The 25390-nt window shown below is 49.1% G+C and overlaps 1 protein-coding gene across 3 annotated transcripts in view; it reads left to right on the plus strand.

Annotated features, from left to right (window-relative positions):
- Positions 1–1115: 1115 nt before the first annotated feature.
- The window catches only part of MTMR4 (myotubularin related protein 4), a 28367-nt gene continuing 4092 nt past the window's right edge, over positions 1116–25390 (plus strand). The window contains exons 1-16 of one of the 3 annotated variants that reach the window (XM_054457932.2): positions 1116–1257; positions 2451–2489; positions 6094–6183; positions 6529–6645; positions 7523–7605; positions 10197–10357; positions 10474–10570; positions 10764–10877; positions 11696–11892; positions 12144–12272; positions 13430–13541; positions 14038–14233; positions 14523–14708; positions 14791–14961; positions 15113–15267; positions 22683–24081. In XM_054457932.2, the coding sequence (XP_054313907.1) occupies positions 2487–2489; positions 6094–6183; positions 6529–6645; positions 7523–7605; positions 10197–10357; positions 10474–10570; positions 10764–10877; positions 11696–11892; positions 12144–12272; positions 13430–13541; positions 14038–14233; positions 14523–14708; positions 14791–14961; positions 15113–15267; positions 22683–24081 (3210 nt within the window). In that variant the 5' untranslated portion in view covers positions 1116–1257; positions 2451–2486. Of the gene's footprint in view, positions 1258–2330; positions 2490–4418; positions 4695–6093; positions 6184–6528; positions 6646–7522; positions 7606–10196; positions 10358–10473; positions 10571–10763; positions 10878–11695; positions 11893–12143; positions 12273–13429; positions 13542–14037; positions 14234–14522; positions 14709–14790; positions 14962–15112; positions 15268–22682; positions 24082–25390 lie in introns of those variants that run through there. The other 2 variants (XM_054457933.2, XM_054457931.2) reach the window with 2 other exon arrangements.

The following is a 25390-nucleotide window of genomic DNA, read 5'->3' on the forward strand; positions in this document are numbered from 1 at the left end:
AAGTGCTGGGAATGAATAAAAACACAATCACCGTCCTACAGGAGTTCAGTATTTAATTAAAAAATTTACAGCATCTGCTAGATTGCAGGCTGTTCTAGACCCTGGAGTTAAAGTAGTGCAAAGTTCCTGTCTTCCTGGAACTTACCAACAGTACTGAAGTTTCAATGTTCTATAAACAAAGATGGGTGAGGACATTAGCCCCGGGCTAATTAAAGCGCTCAGGCACGCTCCAGAACTGAGAATATCAGCTGAATCTGAATCAACTGTTTTCCATTTCTGTCGGTTGGTGGTATCGCGGGGCCACGGCGACCTCCAGCGGCCACCCTCCGTCTTGTGGTCTGTTCTGGGTCCCCGGGAAAGAAAGGGAGGGGCGATAAGCCGGGTCCTTGGGAGCGTCCAGGTCTCCCTTCCCTTTACAGACTAGGAGGCCGCAGCTACCTGACAGTCTCAGATCCAGGTTTCCCATCTCTGGGATGAGAGTTTTTCACTCAGGACTGGCAGCACAATGCAGGTCGTGAAGAACTGCAGGGTCGTTTATCGATACAAAGTGAGTGTTGGAGGAACCCATCAAGACACAGGAAGGGGGAAATCCTAGCGCCGCCAGTCGGAGATGACCAAGACTGAACCTCAGGCCCAGCCCTCCCTTCTCTCTTAGCCTGCAGGTTTTTCTCCTATTCTGGCGTTGGGACCGGATGACAGCTGCGAAACCAAAACGGGAACGGATAAACCGAGGTGCCACTGGGGATCTGTTTGAGAAGTACCTCCTGGGAGGGGCCATCACCGGAAGTGGCTTTAGGCTTGTACCCTACAATGCCCGCCTCTAATTGCGCTACCAGTAGGCGACGAGCCGCCTCCACTTCCGGTCCCCAGAGCGGTAGCCAGCAGCCCCCTCTTTACTTCTCTCCTATTGGCTGCCGCAAGGACGCGCTGTGATTTCCCATTGGTCGCGTCTCCTCTCCGGCGCCGCGCCTCCTTCCTCCAGGTATAGTCTCGTCTTTCGGCATCCGATTGGCTAAAGGCTGGGAGGGCGTTTGCCCGACTCGACCAATGAGTGGGGTCGAGAGTGAGGGCGGTGGCTGCGTGATGGGGGCAGGGCGGGACTTGGCGTGGCCATTGGCCAGGGCGGGTACAGGCTAGAGATATGATTGGTTCAGGAGAGGGGCACCGTGGTGGGGTCGGGACTGCGCGGCCTCAGCAGCTGCGGGAGACGGAAGTGGCAAGAGCGCGGCCTCAGAGGGTCGTGCGGACGCCGCCTGGGTGAGTCACCGTGCCCCCTGCACTGCGAGCCTGGGAACCTCAACGACCGCGTCTTGCCCGGCCCCGCCCTGGCCCCCACCGGCTTTCCTAAGTCCCGCCTTCTGTCATTTGGGGCTCCGCCTCCCAGTCTTTAGGCTCCGCCCCTAGAACCTGGGCACCTGGGCTCCCCTGCCAACCTGGCCCGCCCCCTGGGACCAGATCCCCTAGGTCTGAAAACCCTGGGCCTCCCAGGCCTGATCCTTGTCCCTCCTTCCCTCCCTTCGTTCCCTGGGGCTGCTGCCAGTGGGCGGTGAGGCAGCACCTCTGGCTTGCCTCTTGCGGGTTCCCCCATGAGGGAGAATGGCCTAGGGAAGAGGACACTGTGATCAGGGAGGTGGGCAGGACCACAGATGGAGGCTTTTATCCCCGCAGCCTCCCTCAGGGCTCTGCTGCACTGCCCGAGGATAGCAGGCATGAAGGAAAGTGTCAGTGAAACCTAGGCCTGGCTCCCTAAGGGAGCCTAGGAGGCCCTATCCCGAAATCCCTGTTACTTGGGCTCATTGGACAGATGCTGACTCCAAGGCCTGGATTGGCTTGATTCTGTCCCTGTTGTGTGGCCTCCCCTTCATAACCTCCACCCCACTTGGTGTCAAATACACTCAGCAGGACCTATGCAGCCCTGCTGCCCTCTGATCACAGGTTGTGGTCCCCTCCCTCTTGTCCCACTCTGGACTCTGCCCCCAGTAAACAGGTCAGGTGGGTACTACTCCCAGACTCAGAGACTGGCAAAACATTCCTGTGGATTCATGCTCCTTCAACTACTGCCACTTCACCCCAAGATTCAGGGCCCAAAATGAGCCCCAGTTGGGCAGTCTGTGTCTCTTCATAGTTGGCAGTTCTGCTCCCCAACAAAGAAGTGTTCTCCCTCTGCGTCTGGAAATCAGGACTCCTGAATTCTGCCGAATAATCTTGGATGATACTCATTCCTGCTTCAGAACTTCGTGGCTGACTTCATGCCCTGCAGGATCACTTGTTGCTTTCTCCCCATGTAGCTCCCATTGCCTCTCTCTGGCATGGTGACTTGTGGAGAGACTGGAGTCTCTGCGAGGGAGAAGAATAAGAGTTGTAGAGAAGGTCGGGGGTAGATGTGTGTCATTTGTTGATTCTATGGTAATGTTAATGGGGTCCTTTTATGTTCCTCTGTCTCCTTACAGTGAGAAGCAGGCAGCCTGGACCCTTGCCACGGTAGAATGGTGAGTACCCTGTCTTTCCTCAGGCCATTGTGTTTTCTGTAATCCATGTGTCTTTCTCTGTGAAGCTGCCCCACCTGTCCTAGACCTTGAGCTCCAGGCTACCCTGTTCAGCTCCTAAACAGGTTCATCTGCCCTGGAGATAAATTAGGGTTTCTTTAGATTGCAAAACATCAGCCAGTATACAGCACTGGGACTGGAAGCTTCTAGAAATCATTTTCTGCATGTGCTATGCCCCACACTTTCCTCCTACTCCCTACCCACCACTGGTTCTATTAACCCTTCATAACAGCTTTTCTTGGGTCCCCGGTAGAATCTCTGTGTTCTGGTCTGAAAAGCTGGGCCTTATCTCAAGATCCTTGGACTTCTGGTGGGTCCTTTGAATATTGTGGATGCTATATCAGGAGTGACTCCACCAAAACTGTGGGTGCTCTAGTTCCAGGGTGCTGCTGTTAAGCCACTACAGGTGACAGCTGATTGAATATCTATCAGGATAGCATCTTCAGGGTGCCCAGAATATCACCAGAGGTGGTTTCTATTAATGATCCTATTAATTTTCCATTAACTGTAATGGCCCTTCTCTCACCCCAAGTCCAGGGAAGCCCTTAACTCCTGAGAGCTAGGAGGAGGCAGTGAGATGGGAAAGGCCTAGAGAGCTGCAGGCCCTGGCCCAGACCAGGCCCTTAACCTGGTAGTATCTCTTCGGTTTCTTTTAGGTGTCCCTTGTGCTTAGGGGCAGGTTAAAGAATTTAGTAGATGAGAGGATTTCCTCCTTCCCTCCCTTCCTTCCATAGACATGTGGATTTGGTGTGTGCACTATTGGTTCAGTCTCTTCTCAGAAAGCCTGCTGGTTTTGGCCCCCACCAACAGATAGCTCCTCTTTTTCTCTTCTGGGCTACCCTGAAAAGAGCATGGGCCTCACAGTCAGCTTCATCTAATTTCAAATCCTAGCACCACCACTTAGGTAAATTACATACTTTCTCTCTAAGCTTGAGTCTCACCAGTAAGACAGGATAAGATTTACTTCTTGGGGGGTTGAAAGGTTTTACTGAGGTAATGTTAGAAACTGCCTGGCTCATTGTAGATGCTTAATAAAATGTCAGGTTTTCTTTTATTACTCCCTTCTCCCCCAAACAAGACAAAAGCCCTGGTGTCTGAAAGTTACCAGGTGCAGGAAGTTTGGGGTTCCAGCCAGCTCCCTCTGTGACTCTTGGTGACATTTTGAGCCCCTTATTCCTGCTCCTTATTCCTTGGCCCTCTACCCAGCTCTCTCTACTCCGCTGCTCCTGGGTTTCAAGTTTCGTTTTTTTGTATAGCTTCTGTGGTCCATACTTCTAGCTCTTCACTTTCCCAGAGTAAGAAATCCTTTCTCCTCCAAGAAGGACTTTCTTACCCAGATATCAGAATGTGAAACAAGGAAGGAGATGGAGCTGAAGGAGTAGGGTTGGGTAGGAGTGTTGGAGTAAAAAGCTCATTTCCCTTTCCACGAGCGTGGAATGACTAACCTGGCACCATTCTAAGGGGAAAGAAAGGTTTAACGAAGTCACGGGATTGAAGGACCCTGATGGGCAGGGGCATGGTGGGTAGTGGTTTTGGAGGGAAAGGAGGAAGCAAATGGGGTGCTGGTAGGTGAGCTGCACCTTGGGATCCAGAGCAGGCGTCGGGGGAGCTTAGGAGTAGGGGCGTGGGGATGGGTTTGTAAGAGGGCGTGGGGTGGCTCACCTGGGAAGAAGGGAAATGAGAAGATGTGGGCGGTCCCGTAGACCAGATTCCTGAAAGCTCCTAAAGGTCCCTGGAGTAGGGTACGCCCTCCTACGAGGCCCAGGGTCCGCGGGGAGGGACGAGGCTGGGCTTGTGGGCGGGGCCCGCGGAGCCGCCCCGCCCCTGCCTCCGCCTTCCCGCCGCGGTCCGGGGCTCTCCTCTCGCCTGGCTCCCCTCCCTTCTGCGCTCGTGCGGGAGGGCGGAGCTGGGCCCGCTCCATTGTGCAGAGGAGGGGAGAGGCGCGCGGGAGCCGCGCGGAGGCCCCGCCACCAGCGCCCTAGCCTCTTGGCCGCCGCGGCTGCACCTGGCGAGCCCCGCAGCCGGGATGCGGCGGGCGCCCGGGGCTGGCGGGCAGCGCAGCGGCTCCGGGGACATGTGCGCTGGCCCAGACCGCCCGCGACCATGAGCCTGACCGCCCGCGTCTCCTGCTCCATGCTTAGCTGCTTCGTAAGTGCCCACCCTGCCTTTGGGGGCCTAGGAGGCACCCGCAGCCCCGCCCAGGGTCAGCCCTCGATTTCAGCCCATCCCCCTTCCCGAGGCCCCTGGCCCGGCCCCGAACGTTTAGGGGCAGGGAAGGTGGGTTAACCCTTTTATTTCTTGGACTTGCTTCAATCTTTGGGTGCCGGAGATGGTCGAAGGCCATCCTGGCCCGGCAGCCACTGCCCTTGACTGCAGATCTCTAGGCCCCGCCTTGCAGGGGTACATCCCTTTACCTCCGCCTCTCCCTCTTGGTCCCACCCGCTGAATCCTTGCTTGGGGATGTGGGATGTGGCTAGTAGGCTGAATGGGATGTTAGGAGGTTGGTCGGGGAGCACGGAATGTCTTTGAGCTGGCTTGGGGCTCCAGTCCCTTCCCTCTTCCACCACTCCATCCCTCACCTGACATGCCAGCCTTTTCTCCTTGACTGTCCCCCAGACAGCCTCTCTTCTCCATCTTCCCTGCCTTTGCAGGGTTCCGTACCTCTGCATCATTCCCGGTCCTCCCCTCCTCCCGCTCTGGCTGATGCTCCTTCCCAGCTTCCCCCATCTGTCCTCTCAGCTGTCCCCCCCGCTTCCCCGTGGGTGTCTGCCAGGCCTCCTCTCTCTCTCTCTCCCCTGGCTGTCCTTGGGTCTCCTGGCTCCTCCCAGGCGCGTGGATCCCCTCGGGTCCCCTCCCTGGTGGTTGGGAGGGGAGTTCCTTTTGCTTGCTGTGGGTATTCCTCAGGAATTCCCCTCTGATTAGCAGGCAGGGCAGGTTACTTGGCAGGTAATGGGGGCTTGTCAGCAGTGTGGGTCTAACAAGAAGATAAGCCCAGCTCCCAAACACGTCTTCATTTTGAAAGCATCAGTGAAGGCCCTCTAGAGGTGTGGGACTGAATCCCCCCACCCACTCCTCTTTGTCTCCTTCACCCACTAGATTGAAGCTTCAGTGGCTGTAGGTGCCTGATTTCCCTCCTCTCTAAAACCAGCTGCCACACCTGGCTCCTTTTCCTCAGGACAGCACTTTCCCATCCCCACTCCCGCCTTACCCTTACACGGGTCTAAGGAAAAGAGTCTTTCTTTTCCTTAGTTTTCTCTCCTCCATTTTTGAAATGTTGGTGCTATAGGAGAGTCCTTCTTTGAAGAGTGCAGATTCCCAATTCCTCCTGGGGCCTCACTCTTTCCTTAGGCTTAATAGGCTGATACCCTCTCCATTTCACCCTTCCCTGTCTCCAACCAAGTCAGATCTCTTTTCCCTTCTCTGGTGACCAGAACCTTTAGAGGTGTGTGTGTGTGGGTATCTGTGGATTTCTTGGTGGGGAGGGGAGCAGAATGAGCCTGAAGCTCTAAGCAGAGCTTGGTGACTTAGGACCGTGGCCTTCCTACAGGGTGAGGAGGGGCCCCCCAGCCTGGAGTACATCCAAGCCAAGGATCTGTTCCCCCCCAAGGAACTAGTGAAGGAGGAAGAGAATCTTCAGGTAAGGAGGAGTTGGGGGCCAGGATAGATGGGGCTCCCTGCCCAGTTAAAAAACACCCTCCCTTCTCCCAAAAATCCTCAAGGGCATCTGGTACCAGAGCTCTGGCTTCCTGTTCCCTGGTCTCTGGAGGAGAAGGGTTTCTCTGTGCATCCTGGAGCCTTTGGCCGCAGGGAAGGAAAGGCAGCTTTCCTGTACAGCTGTTGCCTGCTGCTGTTACCATGGAGAGAACTCTCCTCTCCTGCCTTGGTCCACCTTTTCCAGAGGGGTTCCCACAGATCAGGGGCTGTAGAAGAGGATAAGGTGGTCACTCACTTCTGGACTGAAGGTTTCTCTGCCCCTTGACAGGTCCCCTTCACAGTGCTGCAGGGTGAGGGAGTAGAGTTCCTGGGCCGGGCAGCCGATGCCCTCATTGCCATCTCTAACTATCGGCTGCATATCAAATTCAAGGACTCTGTCATCAACGTGAGTTTCTGTATTGTTCTCCTACCCCTAAGCTAGAATCCCTATGAGGTTCAAGGTGGGATTGTTCCAAAGCTCTCCTTGATCATGTCATTAAAAAAGTTGGAGGCTGGGCGCAGTGGCTCACGCCTGTAATCCCAACACTTTGGGAGGCCGAGGCGGGTGGGTCACTTGAGGTCAGGAGTTCGAGACCAGCTTGGCCAACATGGTGAAACTCTGTCTCTACTAACAATACAAAAGTTAGTCGGGCTTGGTGGTGCGCACGTGTAATCCCACCTACTCGGGAGGCTGAGGTACGGGAATCACTTGAACCTGGGAGGTGGAGGTTGCAGTGAGCCGAGATTGTGCCACTGCTGTCCAGCTTGGGTGACAGAGTGAGACTACCTCTCAAAAAAATTTAAAAAAAAGTTGGGGATCCCTTCTGTTTATCTCTGACCTCATGTTTTCCTGCCTCATTTTCCTAGCTCTGTTTCTGGCTCATTCTCATTTCTCTTCTTCTCTCTTTCCATTATTCTATTACTGGCCCTTCTAAGGAGCACAGTGGCATTGTTGGAAGAACACAGGCTTTGGAGTCAGGCAAACCTGGGCTCTTTTCCTGCGTTGCCACTCACCAGCTGGGTGACCTTGGTCAAGTCACCTAACTGAGGCTTGATTTTTCTCCTCGTAATATGGGCTGAAAGCACCTGCTGTGCAAGGTTATTGGGATCATTAATTGGGATCACATATGCAGAGGACTCCGTACAGTTACCAGGTGCTTAACAGACCCTCAGTAAATGTTGGTTTCCTTCCTGCTATTGATACATTAGTGCCTACGCTAGGGTGAGGGTGAGGAGTGGTACCCAGTGGGGAGTCTGAGCTTCAGTTTGCCCTTCCTCTACAGGTCCCCCTCCGGATGATTGACAGTGTGGAGAGCCGTGATATGTTCCAGTTGCACATTTCCTGCAAGGACTCCAAAGTGGTGAGGTGAGAACAATGGAGTCTCACTCAGGTCCCCTGGCCCTAGTCTTGTCCAGTTCTCTGTGCTGCAGGGTTTCTCTGGTGCAAGAGAGGAAAGATGCTGCCTCACTTTCCCCAGTTGGAAGAAAAGGTGAAGACCATGTTCTGGGTTGGGAGGTCAGTTTACTGACCCATAGGATCTTGACCTGAAAAAATGAGAGTAATGCCTAGTTCATGGAGTCATCGTAAGGATTAAGTGAGATAACGTGTATGTGTATGAAAGCACCGAGGACAATGTCTGGCACAGAGCACTCACATTATTGTTGGTTTATTTATTCATTTGATATACATGTATTGAGTACCCTACTCAATGCCAGACTGTTTTAAGCCCTGGGGATACAGCAGGAAACAAATAGACAAAATTATCCCTCCTCAGAGAGCTTACATCCCAATGAGAAGATACCAACCGTAAGTAATAAGTAAAATTTGTGAAATGATAGTAAGTGTAAAGGAAAAAAATAAAGCAGGGAAAGGGAATATGGAGTGCTATGAGGGTGAAGATTGTAAAACAATCAGGCTGGGCGTGGTGGTTCACGCCTGTAATACCAGCACTTCCAGTGGCCAAGGTGGGAAGATCGCTTCAGCTTAAGAGTTCAAGATCAGCCTGGGCAACATAGCGAGACCCCATCTCTACTAAAAATAGAAAAAATTAGCCAGGTGTGGTGATGCTTGGGAAGATCGCTTCAGCTTAGGAGTTCAAGATCAGCTTGGGCAACATGGTGAGACCCTGTCTCTACTAAAAATATAAAAAATTAGCCAGGCGTGGTGATGCATGCCTGTAGTCCCAGCTACTCAAGAGGCTGAGACGGGAGGTCCTCTTGCCTGAGAAGTCGAGGCTGCAGTGAGCTGTGATTACACCACTGCACTCCAGCCTGGGTGACAGAGTGAGACCCTGTCTCAAAAAAACAAAACGAAAGTGATCAGAGAAGCTGCACCAAAAAGGTGGCAGTCGAGTCAAGACTTGAAGAAAGTGGCCATGTGGGTATTTGGGGGAAGAGTGTGCCAGAGACAGAGAACGGCAAGTGCAAAGGCCCTGAGGTGGGTGTGTGCCTGCATATTGGGAGACCGGCAGGGAGGCTGGTGTGGTTGGAGTAGAACATGTGTGGGTGAGGGTAGTGGGTTATATGATCTGAGAACAAAGCTGGGTGTCAGACACTTTGGCTGTCATGAAGACTGGCTTTTACTTAGAGGGAACTGAGAAACTACTGGAGGATTTTGAGCAAAGGAGTGATGTGATCTGATTAATGTTTCATAGAATCACTCTGGCTGCTATATTGAGACTAGATGAAAGAGAATGGGGGCAAGAGCAAAAGCAGAAACTGGGAGACTAGTTAGGAAGCTACTGCAGTTACCACATGAGAGGTCATGGTGGCCTGTCTGAGGCGCTAGCAGCTAAAGTGGTGAGAATGAGAAGCAGTCAGATTCTGGGTGTATTTTGAAGATGGAGATGAGAAGATTTGCTGGCAGATTTGAAATGAAAGAAAGAGGAATCTGGATGACTCCAAGGTTTATTAAAAGGATACCCACTTTAGAGCCTATCATGTGCTCAGGTCTGTGGGGCATTCAGAAGGAGCATTCACATTGCCCTTCCCTTCAAGGAGGCTAAACTCTAGCTGCTGGAAGAAGACTTAACATGTGGCAGTATGCTATGGGAAAATGTGTTGCTTAGTACTCCAAGCAGGCCAGGCATGGTGGCACATACCTGTAATCCTAGTACTTTGGGAGGCCGAGGGAGGAGGATCGCTTGAGCCCAGGAGTTCAAGATCAGCCTGGGCAACATAGAGAGACCCTGTCTCTACGAAGAATTTAAAAAGTTAGCCAGACGTGGTGGTGCACAATTATGGTCTCAGCTACTCAGGGGACTGAGTTGGGAGGATTGCCTGAGCCCAGGAGGTCGAGGCTGCAGGGAGTTGTGATCGCGCCACTACACTCCAGCCTGGGTGACAGAGCAAGAGCAAGACCCTCTCTCAAAAAAAAAAAAAAAAAAGTATATATATATTACAAGCACATTAAGAATCAAGAGAGGAAGGAGTTTCTGGAATAGAGTAGGCTGGGAAGGCTTCAAGGAAGAGGTGAGACTGAAACTATCTTCAAAGCATCAGTAGGATGTGGCTAGGCAGAGAGGAAACATTATCAAGCAGAAGATAAACCAAGGAGATGGGAAGGATGTGAGCAGAACTTCCCGCCTGAAGCAGAAGGTTTGAGTTAGGGAGTCATGGGAGATAACACTGGTCCATTAGGGTAGGGACAAGGAGTGCAGATGTTCAGGGCCACGTGGTAGCATTTAGATTTGATACGAGAAACAGTAAGGCCCCATTCGAGAGGATAAGTATGCCTCAAACACAGGAGTTCTTGGGAAGATAATTATCACAAGAGACAACTTCTGTTGGCTGTTGGCCAGTGTCCCTTGTCCCCCCACCCTGGGTCCCCACTGCTTCACCTCTTGCTTCGCAGCCTTCTCTCCTCACAGCCTTCCTGTGGCTGTGTTTTTGACCCTGATAGCCCCATGGCACAACTGCACTTTGCCTCACCTAGGCCTGTGGCTTCTTGCCTGGCAGGTGCCACTTCTCCACTTTCAAGCAGTGCCAAGAGTGGCTCTCACGGCTAAGCCGAGCTACAGCAAGACCTGCCAAGCCTGAGGACCTCTTTGCCTTTGCCTACCATGCCTGGTGCCTGGGGCTGACCGAGGAGGACCAGCACACTCACCTATGTCAGCCAGGTGAGGCCAGTCTATTTTCTTTGGGAGGCTGCTTCTTACTGCTAGGTTCTCATCCCTCCTCCACTCCTGCACATTGGTGCTCTGGGAAGCTAACCATCGTGGGGGCTCTGTTGCAGGTGAGCACATACGTTGTCGACAGGAGGCGGAGCTTGCAAGAATGGGCTTTGACCTGCAGAACGTCTGGAGAGTCTCACACATCAACAGCAACTACAAGTGAGAGGGTTGGGGACCAAAACACCTTCCACACAAAACCACTTCCGTGTTTGGATAAAGTATGGTGGGCACAGCTTCTGAGTCTGTGAGGGAGGAAGGTTCCTGGTTTCTCTTCCCACAAAGCCATTCCCAGGGATCCTGTCATCACATGTTTTAGATCCAGTGCAGTGACCGCCACCTGGTCTCTTCTCAGATTGTGCCCCAGTTACCCCCAGAAGCTGCTGGTTCCTGTGTGGATCACTGACAAAGAGCTGGAGAATGTGGCTTCCTTCCGCTCCTGGAAGCGGATCCCCGTGGTTGTGTATAGGTGAGGCAGTGGGGCTGGGAAGTAGGGAGGCCATTTCTTACGCAACAAGGAAAGAGTCAAAACTGGAGGTTTTGGGTAACCTGGTTGACTGAGAATTGACACTCTATGGGGAAGTATGAAATAATTTTTAAAAAAAGTATCTTAGTTTTTTCTCCTAAGAATAAGGCTATTAGGGAGTTTATTCATTCCCCCCCTTTTTTTAGAGTGTGTGTGTGTGTATAAAATAGTACATTATTTTATACACACATTAGTACAGGGGTTGGCAAACTGGCCTGCAGACAAAATCTGGCTTATAGCCTATTATATAAAACGGCTTGTAAGCTGTGAGTGGTTTTTACATTTTTAAAGGGCTATTTTTAAAAAAACAAAGAAGAATACATGACAGAAACTGGATTGTGACCCACAAGGCCAAAAATTTGTTGTCTGGTTTTTTACTGTAAATGTTTGCTGATCCCTGCACTAGAATATTGTAGCTAAAATAGAGTGAGACAGGAAGTAACCCTGAAGTTTGGAATTGTTCCTGTTCTTGGCTCAGCCAGGCCTTGTTCTCCTGCTGGGTGTCTGTACCTGGAGCAGTTGCTGTGCAGATTTGATGAGTCAAGGTCACCTTGGACATACAGAGCCCATTTGAGAAAGTATGTGTGATGATGCTTTGTAAACTGTGAAGCCTGCTAGTGACATTGGGGCTTTTGGTTGCTGTTATGGCCTGGATGAGTTGGTAGCCCCTGCTGGCTCTAGAGACTTTGGTCTAACCCCCTGAGGTAGGCCTCTGGAGGCTTCGAATGCCAAGGGCATTACGGTTTCTTCTGTTTTGTCAGACACTTGCGCAATGGGGCTGCCATCGCCCGCTGCAGCCAGCCAGAGATCAGCTGGTGGGGCTGGCGCAATGCTGATGATGAGTACCTGGTCACGTCCATTGCTAAAGCCTGTGCCCTGGACCCGGGGACAAGGACCACTGGGGGCTCCCTCAGCACCGGGAATAATGATACCAGCGAGGCGTGTGATGCTGACTTTGGTAAGGTGTGGATGATGCTAACCTGCCAGGGAGCAGGCCCCCTCCTTGGCTTCATTGGCTCCCAGGGAGTCCCCAGTGAGAGTCTGGGAAGATGACAGCACACGGGGGGCTGGTGTCCCTGCCTTGTCAGAAGCTGTGGGGTGTGAGGGGTCTCTAGTTGCATGTTCTGCCTTCTGAGAGGGAGTGCCAGAGGGCCAGCAAGAGGCTGGGTGGCTGGCTGACTCAGGGACTCCTTCCTGCTGTGTGTTTAGATTCTTCTCTGACTGCGTGCTCTGGAGTGGAGAGCACAGCAGCTCCTCAGAAGCTGCTGATCCTGGATGCGCGATCCTACACGGCAGCAGTGGCCAACCGGGCCAAGGGTGGAGGCTGTGAATGTGAAGGTATTGCTGTTATCCCAGTGTCTGCAGCCAGCCTGTGCTCTGGGTGGCTTTGGTGAGGAGGGGGTTGGGGGCCGTTTGTATAGTGGAAAGAGCCCAAACAAACCTAGCTTGGAATCACAACTTTGCTACCTACTAGCTATGGCTGTGACTATGCTGAAGTTGCTTAATCTGTCCAAGCTTTATTTTCTTTTCTGTAAGAAGGGGATGGTACAAACTTTGCAAAATTGTTAGGATGATTAGAAGTTGCATATGTAGGCTGGGCCCAGTGGCTCATGCCTGTAATCCCAGTACTTTGGGAAGCAGAGGCAGGCGGATGGCTTGAGCTCAGGAGTTCGAGACCAGCCTGGGCAACATGGCGAAACCCCGCCTCTATCAAAAATACAAACCATTAGCTGGGCATGATGGTGCATGCCTGTGGTCCCATCCCAGCCACTTGGGAGGCTGAGGCATGAGAATCGCTTGCATCTGGGAGGCAGAGGTTGCAGTGAGCTGATATCATGCCACTGCACTCTAGCCTGGGTGACCATGAGACCCTGTCTCAAAAAAGAAAAAGAAGTTGTATATATAAAATTATTGCCACAGAGCAGCTACTATTTATTGAGAATTTATTATATATTGTCTTTCTAAGTACTACTATCATTTGTCATTACTGTTACTATTATTAATATATGGCACCTGAGTCTCCAGAGATACAAGTGTGATTCAGATTTCAAGACTGTATTTAGTTCCTATCCTGGAGTGCTCTGCCCTGCCAGGGAAGCTTTGTCCACCAGGACCACTCTTGTCCTGGATGCCTGTTTCCAGGACGTGCTTTTTTTTTTTTTTTTTTTTTTTGAGACAGAGTCTCGCTCTGTCACCCAGGCTGGAGTGCAATGCGTGATCTCGGCTCACTGCAACCTCCGTCTCCCAGGTTTAAGCGATTCTCCTGCCTCAGTCTCCCGAGTAGCTGGGATTACAGGTGCCTATCACTATGCCCAGCTAATTTTTGTATTTTTAGTAGAGACAGGGTTTCACTGTGTTAGTCAGGCTGTTCTCGAACTCCTGACTTCAGGTGATCCACCCGCTTCAGCCTCCTGAAGTGCTGGGATTACAGGTGTGAGCCACTGCGCCTGGCCTAGGACATGCTTTTATGTCCCACTCTCCTGTCATGTCTACAGAGTACTATCCCAACTGTGAAGTCGTGTTCATGGGAATGGCCAACATCCATGCCATCCGGAACAGCTTTCAGTACCTCCGGGCTGTGTGTAGCCAGATGCCGGATCCTAGCAAGTAGGTGTTCCCTGCTTGGATTCCTTCCAGTCTCATTCCTTACCCAGTACCTCTTATTCTTGGAAGATTAGATGGGGAGATGAGAAGTTTGGAGAGCAGGAGACCTGAGGGCCTGGGTGGAGTTGGGTGCCGTGGGCTAGTTCCAAGAACCCTTCCACTTCTCAGCCAACACTTTGGCGTGGTCACAGGACATTGGATTCCTTTCGTTTGGATCAGCTGTTCTACTCAAAGAACACAGAGAACTGGGGAGAGAAAATGGCTGAGTGCATGTGATGCTTCCCAGTTCCTCTTTTAAGCTTCAGATGCTCTTATCTGCTGTAGGTCCTGTCTTCCCTACCTTCCTGCTAGATACCTCTTGTCTAAAAGGCCCCGGGTTGTACCTCTTGGTTTCAGTTCTCAATGGGGACTTTGTTGGGTGGGGCTGGCTGTGGATGGTGGAGAGACTGTTGTGGCCTCAACACCCTTTGTGACTGACTTGATTTCTGCTTTTGTGTAGCTGGTTGTCGGCACTGGAGAGTACCAAATGGCTGCAGCACTTGTCGGTGATGCTAAAAGCAGCTGTGCTGGTGGCTAATACAGTAGACCGGGAAGGCAGGCCTGTGCTGGTACACTGCTCAGATGGCTGGGACCGCACACCGCAGATCGTAGCCCTGGCCAAAATATTACTGGACCCATATTACAGGACGTTGGAGGTATTGAGAGGAATTGGGTGGGAAAACCAGAGGGAATGTGGGAGGAGGGAAGGTGTTGAGCCCTCTGGATCTGTCCTGGGGGTCTTTCAGTAGAGGACATTGGTGGCTCTTTTTTTCTTTTTTTTCCAACTCCCAAAGGCTTGGAAAATTGGTGGCTTTGAGTCCTCTTCTAGGTCCAGTCCTATTTTTCTTTGAAGCTGCCAGCTTCCTGCTTTGGGCAGTTCCCAGGGGAGTAGCACATCAGCATTTCCAGAGAGGCCCTATGTTTGAACAGTTTCTTTTTTTGCAGGGCTTCCAAGTGTTAGTGGAGTCTGACTGGCTGGATTTTGGGCACAAGTTTGGAGATCGCTGTGGCCACCAAGAGAATGTGGAGGACCAAAACGAACAATGCCCTGTGTTCCTCCAGTGGCTTGATTCTGTTCATCAGTTGCTTAAGCAGTTCCCCTGCCTGTTTGAATTTAATGAAGCATTCCTGGTAAGTCCTAAGCCCTGTGACAACAGGGATGGGGAGAATGACAGCCCGAGGCCCCCAGGTGCAAGCTCTCTCTGCCTTCTAGGTAAAACTGGTGCAACACACATACTCCTGCCTCTATGGCACCTTCCTGGCCAACAACCCCTGTGAGCGAGAGAAGCGCAACATCTACAAGCGGACCTGCTCTGTGTGGGCGCTCCTTCGAGCTGGCAATAAAAACTTTCATAACTTTCTCTACACACCCAGCTCAGACATGGTGAGTTTGAGCCCTTTTCCTATAGGTGCTATTTAGAAACCTATAGGGAGAAGTGGCTGAGTCAGTAGGGAAAATGTAGAGTCAAGGGCTTAGGGAAAGAAAAGGGACCAGGAACTCTTGACAAAGTACTAGTATTGGGCTGCTTCCCTAGGTCCTGCATCCTGTTTGTCATGTCCGGGCCCTGCACCTCTGGACAGCTGTTTATCTGCCAGCATCATCTCCATGCACACTTGGGGAGGAAAACATGGATCTTTACCTTTCCCCAGTGGCCCAGAGCCAGGAGTTCTCTGGCCGCTCTCTGGACAGGTAAGAAAAGCCCTTCTTCCTTTCTCCTGTCTCCACTAGGAAGGCAGTAACTGTTTCCCATCTCATCTAAATGTTCTCTTTCTTTCTTTTTTTTTGAGACACAATCTCGCTTTGTCGCCCAGGCTGGAGTGCCAGCGGTGCAATCTCGGCTCACTGCAACCTCCACTTCCTGGGTTCAAATGATTCTCCTGCCCCAGCCTCCTGAGTAGCTGGGATTACAAGCACCGACCACCACGCCCAGCCAATTTTTTGTATTTTTTGTAGAGATGGGGTTTCACCATGTTGGCCAGGCTGGTCTCAAACTCCTGACCTCAAATGATCCACCCGCCTCGGCCTCCCAAAGTGATGGGATTACAGGCATGAGCCACCGTGCCCGGCCTCTTTCTGAGGTATTTAAAAGCAACTTCTTGAGTCATTTGCAGGAAAAACTTGGCCAAGACTTGTAGCTAGCCTGGAGTGCACTCTGTGTGTTTTCAAGGTCCTCTGAAGATAAGGTTGGATACTTTCTTTCCTGGAGGAGCTGCTATCACTCTGTATGATATACCCAAGCAGGGGAGAGAACAAAACAGAAACGACTATTTTAGGAAGGTTTGTGGGAATGGTCTTGGTTTTTGTTCACTGGTACAGGGCATGGGGAGCTTGCTATATTAGTAGCAACCTTTGTTGTGTCCAGCATTAGCTTCCAGAAACATCTGACTCTCAGGGAAATGGGTTCCCAGCAGGAGGATGGCCTTATATTACTCCCTCAGAAAAAGGCCAGAATTTAAAAGGGAGACATAAAATTAGTTATCTTCTGGCTCAATGTTTGGGGAGAAGTGAGATGATGTTGGTTAATTTATGAGAGTAGTACCTGTTTCTTGTTTTTTAAAAAATAGTCAATATAAAAGTAGAAAATGAAAATCTTCCCTTATGATCCTTGTCCCCACAGGTGTCCACTGTTAACATTTGGTACGTGTCTTTCCAGATGTTTATCTCTACATAGGTAAATCCACACTCACGCTCTCATATGGAAACATTTTTTATAAACAAAATCAGAATATTTTTACATACCCTTTTTACTTTTTTGCATATTCTGCAAATTGTTTTTCCCGCTTTGTATTAGATTGTCTTCTCATGACAGCACATCTAAATTTCCTTTCTTGTTTTTATTGGCTTCAGAGTAGTCCACAATTTATATAACCAGATTCCTATTCATCATTTAGGTAATTTCCATTTTTTTAATCATTACAGGGAGTGCTTTACATCCTTATATGTGTAGCTTTTTAAAAATTTGTAAAATACAGTCTGGGCACGGTGGCTCACGCCTGTGATCCCAGCACTTTGGGAGGCCGAGGCAGGTGGATCACTTGAGGTCAGGAGTTCAAGGCCAGCCTGGCCAACATGGTGAAACCCTGTCTCTACTAAAAATACAAAAATTAGCCGGGCATGGTGGCAGGCACCTGTAATCCCAGCTACTTGGGAGGCTGAGGCATAAGAATCGCTTGAATCTGGGGGGCAGAGATTGCAGTGAGCCAAGATCGCACCACTGCACTCCAGCCTGGGCAATAGAGTGAGACTCCATCTCAAAAAAAAAAAAAAAAAAAATTGTAAAATACACATGCTATTTACCATCTACACCATTTTTAAGTACATAGTTTAGTAGGGTTACTTTGTGTTTTTTTTTTGTTTTTTTGTTTTTTTTGACAGAGTTTCGCTCTGTTGCCCAGGCTGGACTGCAGCGGCACAATCTCAGCTCGCTGCAACCTCTGCCTCCCGGGTTCAGGTGATTCTCCTGCCCCAGCCTCCCGAGTAGCTGGGATTACAGGCATGCGCCACCATGCCCGGCTAATTTTTGTATTTGTAGTAGAGACGGGGTTTTACCATGTTGGTCACGCTGGTCTTGAACTCCTGACCTCAAGTTATCCACCCATCTTGGCCTCCCAAAGTGTTGGGATTACAAGCTCCTGCGCCTGGCCAGTAGGGTTACTTTGTATGCATATTTTTGCATTTGTGCTTGTATTTTTTAATGAAAATACTGTGCTCAAAGGATATATATACATATATACGCATATATATACACATATGTATATATATCCATATACATTTATACACACGTATATGTATATATACATATACATACACGTATATACACATATACGTGTATATATGTATACGGATATATATACACATGTATACGCATATACGTATATATATGTGTATATATATCTCTCAAATTTTGATATTTGTTTATTGGCTGAGAGCTTTTTTTTTTTTTAGAGACAGGGTCTTGTTCTGTCACTCAGGCTGGGTGCAGTGGCACAATTATAGCTTACTGTAACCTCAAATTCCTGAGCTCAGGTAATCCTTCTGTTTCAGCCTCCCAGGTAGCTAATTAGCTCATTAGGCATGTGCCAATTTTTATTTTTTGTAGAGACAGGGTCTGTTGCCCAGGTTAGTCTTAAATTCCTGGTGTCGAGTGATCTTCCTGCCTTGGCCTCCCAAAACACTGGAATTACAGGTGTGAGCCACCATGTCCAGCCTGGCTGAAAGTTTTTAAAGTTAAAATATAACATATGTTATTGGTTGAATATTATAAAGGAAAACAAAAAGCCCAGCATCCCAAATTATTGGTTTTAGGGTCTTTTGAACTAAGTCATTGTGAGGGGACCATGATAGGTTTCAGGATTTCAGTGATTTTTTTTTCCTTCCCCGAACTATGCAGAATTTGGCTACAGGTTCATAGGTTTACGTTTCCTGGGAGAGGGGCCATAACTTTTAATCAAATTTTTAATAAGCTCTGTGACCCATTTAATAATCATTTCATTAACTTAGTATCTGATTTATCAATTCAACAAATGTTTCTTTAATACCTACAAGTTGCGTATTACTGTACTAGGTTTTGTGGGCTACAGCAAAGAAATAGAAGATATTGGTTCTACTTTCAAGATTTTTAAGCTGTAAGATAAGACACAGAACAACTAGAGAGAACAATTCTTTTTTTTTTTTTGAGACGGAATCTCGCTCTGTCACTGGTTGGAGTGCAGTGGTGCAATCTTGGCTCGCTGCAACCTCCGCCTCCCGGGTTCAAGTGATTCTTCTGTCTCAGCCTCCCGAGTAGCTGGGACTACAGGCGCCCACCACCACACCTGGCTAGTTTTTTGTATTTTTAGTAGAGACAGGGTTTCACCATGTTGGCCAGGATGGTCTCAATCTCTTGACCTCGTAATCTACCTGCCTCGGCCTCCCAAAGTGCTGGGATTACAGGCGTGAGCCACCAGACCTGGCCAACTAGAGAACAATTCTAAGTCAACATCTAAGCAGATAAGAATGTGTGTAGTTCAGGCTGGGTGCAGTGGCTCATGCCTGTAATCCCAGCACTTTGGGAGGCCAAGTTGCGCAGATTGCTTGAGCCCAGGAGTTTGAGACCAACCTGGGCAATGTGGCAGAACCCCACCTCTACAAAAAATGCAAAAATTAGCCAGGCATGGTGGCATGCGTCTGTGGTCCCAGCTACTTGGAGGGCTGACGTAGGAGGATTGTTTGCGCCCAGCAGGTCGAGGCTGCAGTGAGCTGTGATCATGCCATTGCACTCCAGCCTGGGTGACACAACGAGACCTTGTCTCAAAAAAACAAATGTGTGTAGTTCAAAGCTTTAGAGAAATGATGTGTTTTTTAAAAGGGTCACTTGGTGGCTGTTTTACTCAGGAAATTTTCATGAAGGACCAGACAAGAACTGTGGGTCTTTTTGTGTTCTGTGTATCTGGCTTAGAACCTGGCACGTAATAAGTAAATTTAAATAAATTTACTAAAGTAAAAATTTACTTAAAACTGGACAAATGGCTGGGCGTGGTGGCTCATGCTTGTAATCCCAGCACTTTGGGAGGCCGAGGCAGGCGGATCATGAGGAGATCAAGACCATCCTGGCTAACACGGTGAAACCCCGTCTCTACTAAAAATACAAAAAAAATTAGCCAGGCGTGGTGGTGGGCCCCTGTAGTCCCAGCTACTCTGGAGGCTGAGGCAGGAGAATGGTATGAACCCAGGAAGGCGGAGGTTGCAGTGAGCAGAGATCGCGCCACTGCACTCCAGCCTGGGCAACAGAGTGAGACTCTGTCTCAAAAAAAAAAAAACTGGACAAATGAATGAAAGAAAGGGAGTTGTGAGCTCAGTAACAAGGTTAGTGGAGAGGGGTCCAAAGGAAGTGGATACATGAGAGGTAGGGTTCTCTCGCTCCATTGCCCAGCTGGAGTGCAGTCACATGATCTTCTCAGCTCACTCCGCCCACCAGGTTCAAGTGATTCTCCTGCCTCAGCCTCTCGAGTAGCTGGGATTACAGGTGTGTGCCACCACGCCTGGCTAATTTTTGTATTTTTAGTAGAGACAGGGTTTCGCCATGTTGGCCAAGCTGGTCTCGAACTCCTGACCGCAAGTGATTCGCTCACCTTGGCCTCCCAAAGTGCTGGGATTATAGGTGCGAGCCACTGCGCCTGGGCGAGAGGTAGTTTTTTTTTAAAAAAAGAAGTTCTGTGGCTGGCAGGGGTTGAGAAGGGGCTATTTTAAGGAATAGTGGAAATATAGGACAGGTCATTGAGGGCACTGAAGGCTTTAAACATTACAGTGAGGAGTTTATTTTGATTCAGTTGGCAATAGGAAGTCATTGTAGGAAGTTACTGTGATCTGCTGACAGTGGGATCCTTGGAGAACTAATCAGTGAGTACAGGGTAGGTGGAGGCACAGAGACCAGCCAGCACTGCTGTAGTAGTTCAGATATGAGGGGAAGAGTCCCTGGCAAAGAGAAAGGATTAAATTCAGAAGCACTATAGAGAACCATTGGCAGGCTACAGAATTGATTGAAAGTTGGAGAGTAGACGTGAAAAGTACTTTGGGTCCCAAGTATCTGAGCTTAGAAAGTTGGAGAATATTAGTACCACTAATAGACATTGAAAAGTCGAGAAGACAAGCCAGTTTGGGGAGAAAGCGGAGATACAGGCAAATTGGGATTGAAATATTAGTTGATAACAAAGAAGGAGGTGTGTTGTAGGCAGCTCAAGATGGAGAGTAGATTTCGAGAAATAATTGGTTAAAGATTTTAAAGGAAATGGTCTCTGTAACAACTGACCTGACTTACTTTTGATTCTATCTTTCCCTAGATCAAAAATGTCCTTCTTCTTCTCCTGATCCTCCCCCTCCTCCCCCCTTCTCCCCCTTCTCCCCCTTCTCCCCCCTCCTCCTTCTCCTTCTCCTCCTCCTTCTCCTTCTCCTCCTCCTCCTTCTTCTTCTTCCATTAAAGTCATAAACACATTCTTCTGTACCCATCTCAAATCCTACCCTTTCTGTGTAGCCTTCCTTGACCTCCTGGATGAGCTCTCTCCTTGTTCTAAACTCAGGTATTATTGTCTCTGTCAACATTGCTGATTAACCTTTGGTATACATAGAATGAGTTGTGGAGGATGGCAGAATGTTATTATTTGAATTTGGACGAACAGCACATGGAAGTTAATTATATTCTTCTTTTTGTTGTTGTTGTTTGAGACAGAGTCTTGCTCTGTCACCCAGGCTGGAATATAGTGGTGCGATCTCGGCTCACCGCAACCTCTGCCCTCTTGCCTCCCAGGGTCAAGCAATTCTCATGCCTCAGCCTCCCAAGTAGGAGCTGGGTTTACAGGCGTCCACCACCACGCCCAGCTAGTTTTTGTATTTTTAGTACAGATCGGATTTCACCATGTTGGCCAGGCTGGTCTTGAACTCCTGGCCTCAAGAGATCTGCCTGCCTTGACCTCCCAAAGTGTTGAGATTACAGGCTTGAGCCACTGTGCCCAGCATATTCTTTACTTCTTTTGTATGCTTGCACGTTTCCATAATAAAAAATAAAATGAAAAGAAGTCAGCTGTGGCACTTAAAAGAATACAGATCCCTAGGCCTCACTCTTGGCTATTCTTATTCAGTAGGTCTTGGGTGGACCTTGGTTGTCTGGATGTCTAAGAAGATCCACTAAGATGCCTGATGTATATCACACCTTCAATTGGCACCTAGCAGTGGAAACTTGACGTTGTATTTTGAGCTCATTCATTCATTTCTCAAGTCATTTGCCCCTGGTACTGTGCTAGGTGCTGGGGATTCAAATAAGACAGGGTCCTGCCTTCAGGACACTTCAGTAGAGGGAGTTAAACAAGTAAACAATAAAGTGCAGTTATGTGTTATAGGAAGCACTGAGCAATGTGCTTTGATGTGGATTTTTGTTTAATCTTCATAATAGCTTTAAGAGCTAGGTACTTTACCTTTATTCCATAGATGAGGGATCTGAGGCTTAGAGAAGTTAAAGTCACACAGCAAAGATGTTGTTAAATTGGGATTTGAGCCCTGCCTATGGGACTCCAGGAACTATAATTATAACCACTGTTATTGCCTTCCTGGAATTTCATACCATTAAAAAAATCAAAATTGGTCATAAAAGGTATATCAAGTATGTATAAAACATTAGTTTTAAGTTTCAAAAACCAGTTACTTAAAATAAGCTGCGTTGTAACCGCCTTTGGGGAATTTTTCCGCATGGGCTGAACTGACTGAGCCATCTAAAAATAGGAGGCCAGTGAAGCCTCTACTGTTTCCTTGGTGAATCTCCCTCAAGTTTTCATTGCTCTAAGGACTGTGAACTGCATTAATAATCAGGATGGTCACTCTTGAAAATGTTCCTTAACCTATCTGCTATATATGAATGCCTCTAGAACTCTGAGTGCTATATACCAGGGGAAGTTTCATGGGGCCTTGGGAATCAGAGGAGCACACTGCTGCTAAGTGGTTATCAAGAGCAGTGTTGAGGGAGTTGTGTTGTCTTAATAAAGTTTGTGGTTATTATGTTTGTGGTTGGTTGCCTATATTTTGAATTCTCATAGCATCTCTACAAGGTATGATTTATTACCATCATTGTTTAAAGGGAGAAACCAAGTATCTGAGAGGTTAATTTACTTATTTGTAGTCATGTAGCTAATTAGCATCAGAGCCAATATTGTCTAGTTCCAAAACCCATCTTCTTTCTGTTTTACTGTGATGGAGGCAGTGGGATATTGGGTTTGAGTCTCAGGTATAGTCCTAGCTGGAACAGTAGATTCAGAAGGCATTGGCATAGAAGGCAGCTGAAACCACTGTAGTGGTTGAGATTGCCCAGGGAGACTGGTAGGTTGAGTGCTGACAAAAGCTGAGGATAGATTTTTGGGTTCCAGAGGACAGGGTCCATGTCTCATGCTTTTTTTACAGAGTAAACTTTCAGTGAACATTGGTTATTTGTGATCTTAAGGGTCCTTATTTCTAAACTTAAGTGTTCTTAAGTGTCACTGTTTCTAAACTCTGGCTTTGATATTGCTCCATTGATTCAGTTCCATATATTGTATTGCAAGTGCCCATCTCCTGACCTGGAGGTGTTATATTTGTCATTCCAGATTACCTAAAACCAGATCCATGGATGATCTTCTTTCTGCCTGTGACACAAGCAGCCCCCTGACTCGTACATCCAGTGACCCTAACCTGAATAACCACTGTCAGGAGGTCAGGGTAGGCCTGGAGCCCTGGCACAGCAATCCTGAGGGATCAGAGACAACCTTTGTGGACTCTGGGGTAGGAGGTCCTCAGCAAACTATAGGAGAAGTGGGTCTTCCTCCTCCTCTGCCCAGCAGCCAGAAAGACTACTTGAGCAATAAACCTTTCAAGAGTCACAAAAGCTGTTCTCCAAGTTACAAACTGCTTAATACCGCAGTGCCTCGGGAAATGAAGAGCAACACCTCTGATCCTGAGATCAAAGTCCTGGAAGAGACTAAGGGACCAGCTCCAGACCCTTCTGCCCAGGATGAGCTGGTTAGGACTTTAGATGGCATAGGGGAGCCACCTGAACATTGTCCTGAAATAGAAGCTGTCAGTGCACTCTCCAAGGTCATTTCTAACAAGTGTGATGGAGTTTGTAATTTTCCTGAGTCTTCCCAGAACTCTCCTACAGGTACGCCCCAACAGGCCCAGCCAGACTCCATGCTAGGTGTGCCCTCCAAATGTGTTCTCAATCACAGCCTCAGCACCCTTTGCAACCCACCGAGTGCTGCCTGCCAAACTCCTCTAGACCCAAGCACTGACTTCCTCAACCAAGATCCCTCAGGGTCTGTGGCAAGTATCTCCCACCAGGAACAACTGAGTTCTGTGCCGGATCTGACCCATGGGGAGGAAGACATTGGTAAAAGAGGAAATAATAGGAATGGGCAGTTATTGGAAAATCCTCGCTTTGGGAAAATGCCATTGGAATTGGTCCGGAAGCCAATTTCTCAGAGCCAGATCAGTGAGTTCTCTTTTCTAGGGTCCAACTGGGACAGCTTCCAAGGGATGGTGACTTCATTCCCAAGTGGGGAGGCCACCCCTCGGCGGCTGCTTTCCTATGGCTGTTGTAGCAAGAGGCCAAACAGTAAGCAGATGCGGGCCACGGGGCCCTGCTTTGGGGGCCAGTGGGCTCAGAGAGAAGGTGTGAGGTCACCTGTCTGTTCTAGTCATTCCAATGGACATTGTACTGGCCCAGGAGGAAAGAACCGGATGTGGTTGTCTGGTCATCCAAAGCAAGTCTCTAGCACAAAGCCCGTTCCACTGACCTGCCCTTCTCCAGTGCCTCCTCTCTATTTGGATGATGATGGACTCCCCTTTCCCACGGATGTGATCCAGCATAGGTTACGGCAAATCGAAGCAGGGTACAAGCAAGAGGTGGAGCAGCTACGTCGACAGGTGCGTGAGCTTCAGATGAGGCTGGACATCCGTCACTGCTGTGCCCCTCCAGCAGAGCCCCCCATGGACTATGAGGATGATTTTGTAAGTAGTCACCAACTGCCATACACCCATTATTTACTCTGTTCATCCAGCCTTCCCTCCATTCAGCATTTATTCGTTGGGTACTTGCTGTGTACCACTGAGTTAGGTGCCTGGGCTATAGGATGAAAAACAAGTAAGCAATTAGAATGATGTTTTTAAGTGCTATGATTGAGGAGGCATCAGGTGTTAGAGGGCTGGAGTGGAGTGAAACGTCAAGGAAGACTTTCTTGAGAAGGTAATGCTTGAGCTGAGTGCTGAAGAATGTGTGATACTTAGCCAGGTAGACAGTGAAAAGGAAACACCATTCGCAGAAGCGTGGTGGCAATAGGTACTCCAATGATACGGCTTAAAAGGATGGGACATGCGAGTGTATATGTGTACATGCATGCATACACACTTACACTGGGGCTATGAGAGACAGTCAGATAGGGTGGTGGGAGGTGACATTGGAGAATTAGGTGGAGATTACAAGGGTCAGGTTGAGTGCCCTTCTTTGGATTTTACCCTTAAGGCAATAAAATTTTAGGCCAGTGCACAATATGATCAGAGTTGTAGTTTAAGAAAATGTGCAACAATGTACATTTTTTTTTTTTTTTTTTTTTTTTTTTTGAGACGGAGTCTCGCTCTGTCACCCAGGCTGGAGTGCAGTGGTGCAATCTCAGCTCACTGCAACCTCCGCCCTCCCGGGTTCACGCCAGTCTCCTACCTCAGCCTCCCGAGTAGCTGGGACTACAGGCGCCCGCCACCGTGCCCGGCTAATTTTTTTTTTTGTATTTTTAGTAGAGACGGGGTCTCACTGTGTTAGCCAGGATGGTCTCGTTCCCCTGACCTCACGATCCGCCCACCTCGTCCTCCCAAAGTGCTGGGATTACAGGCGTGAGCCACTGCACCCGGCCCAACAGTGTACAATTTTAATGAGGCAGTTGAGACCCAGATTGGGAGGCTGGTAAGGTCATTTTGGAATAATCCAGGTGAGAGATGAAGACTGTAGGCTGTGCAGTGTTGGGCAGCCTCAGGTTCTGGCACCATAGTCCTTGGGGAGCTTCTAGGAGCCAGCTTCCTCTCCATGGTATCTTGCCATTTACACAGACACTTTCCTTCCTTCTGTTAAGGTGCTCCCCACTTGCCTGCTTCTCACTTCTCTGGTGCTTTAAACAGGAGTCAGCAAACTTTTTTTTTTTTTGTAAAGGGCCAAATAATAACTATTTTAGGTTTTGTGGGCCATACAGTCTATGTTGCAACTACTCAGCTCTGCTATTGTGCAAAAGCAGCCGTAGGCCAGGCACTGTGGCTCACTCCTGTAGTCTTA

The sequence above is a fragment of the Pongo pygmaeus genome, chromosome 19 (assembly GCF_028885625.2).
Source record: "Pongo pygmaeus isolate AG05252 chromosome 19, NHGRI_mPonPyg2-v2.0_pri, whole genome shotgun sequence".
Lineage (NCBI taxonomy): Eukaryota > Metazoa > Chordata > Mammalia > Primates > Hominidae > Pongo > Pongo pygmaeus.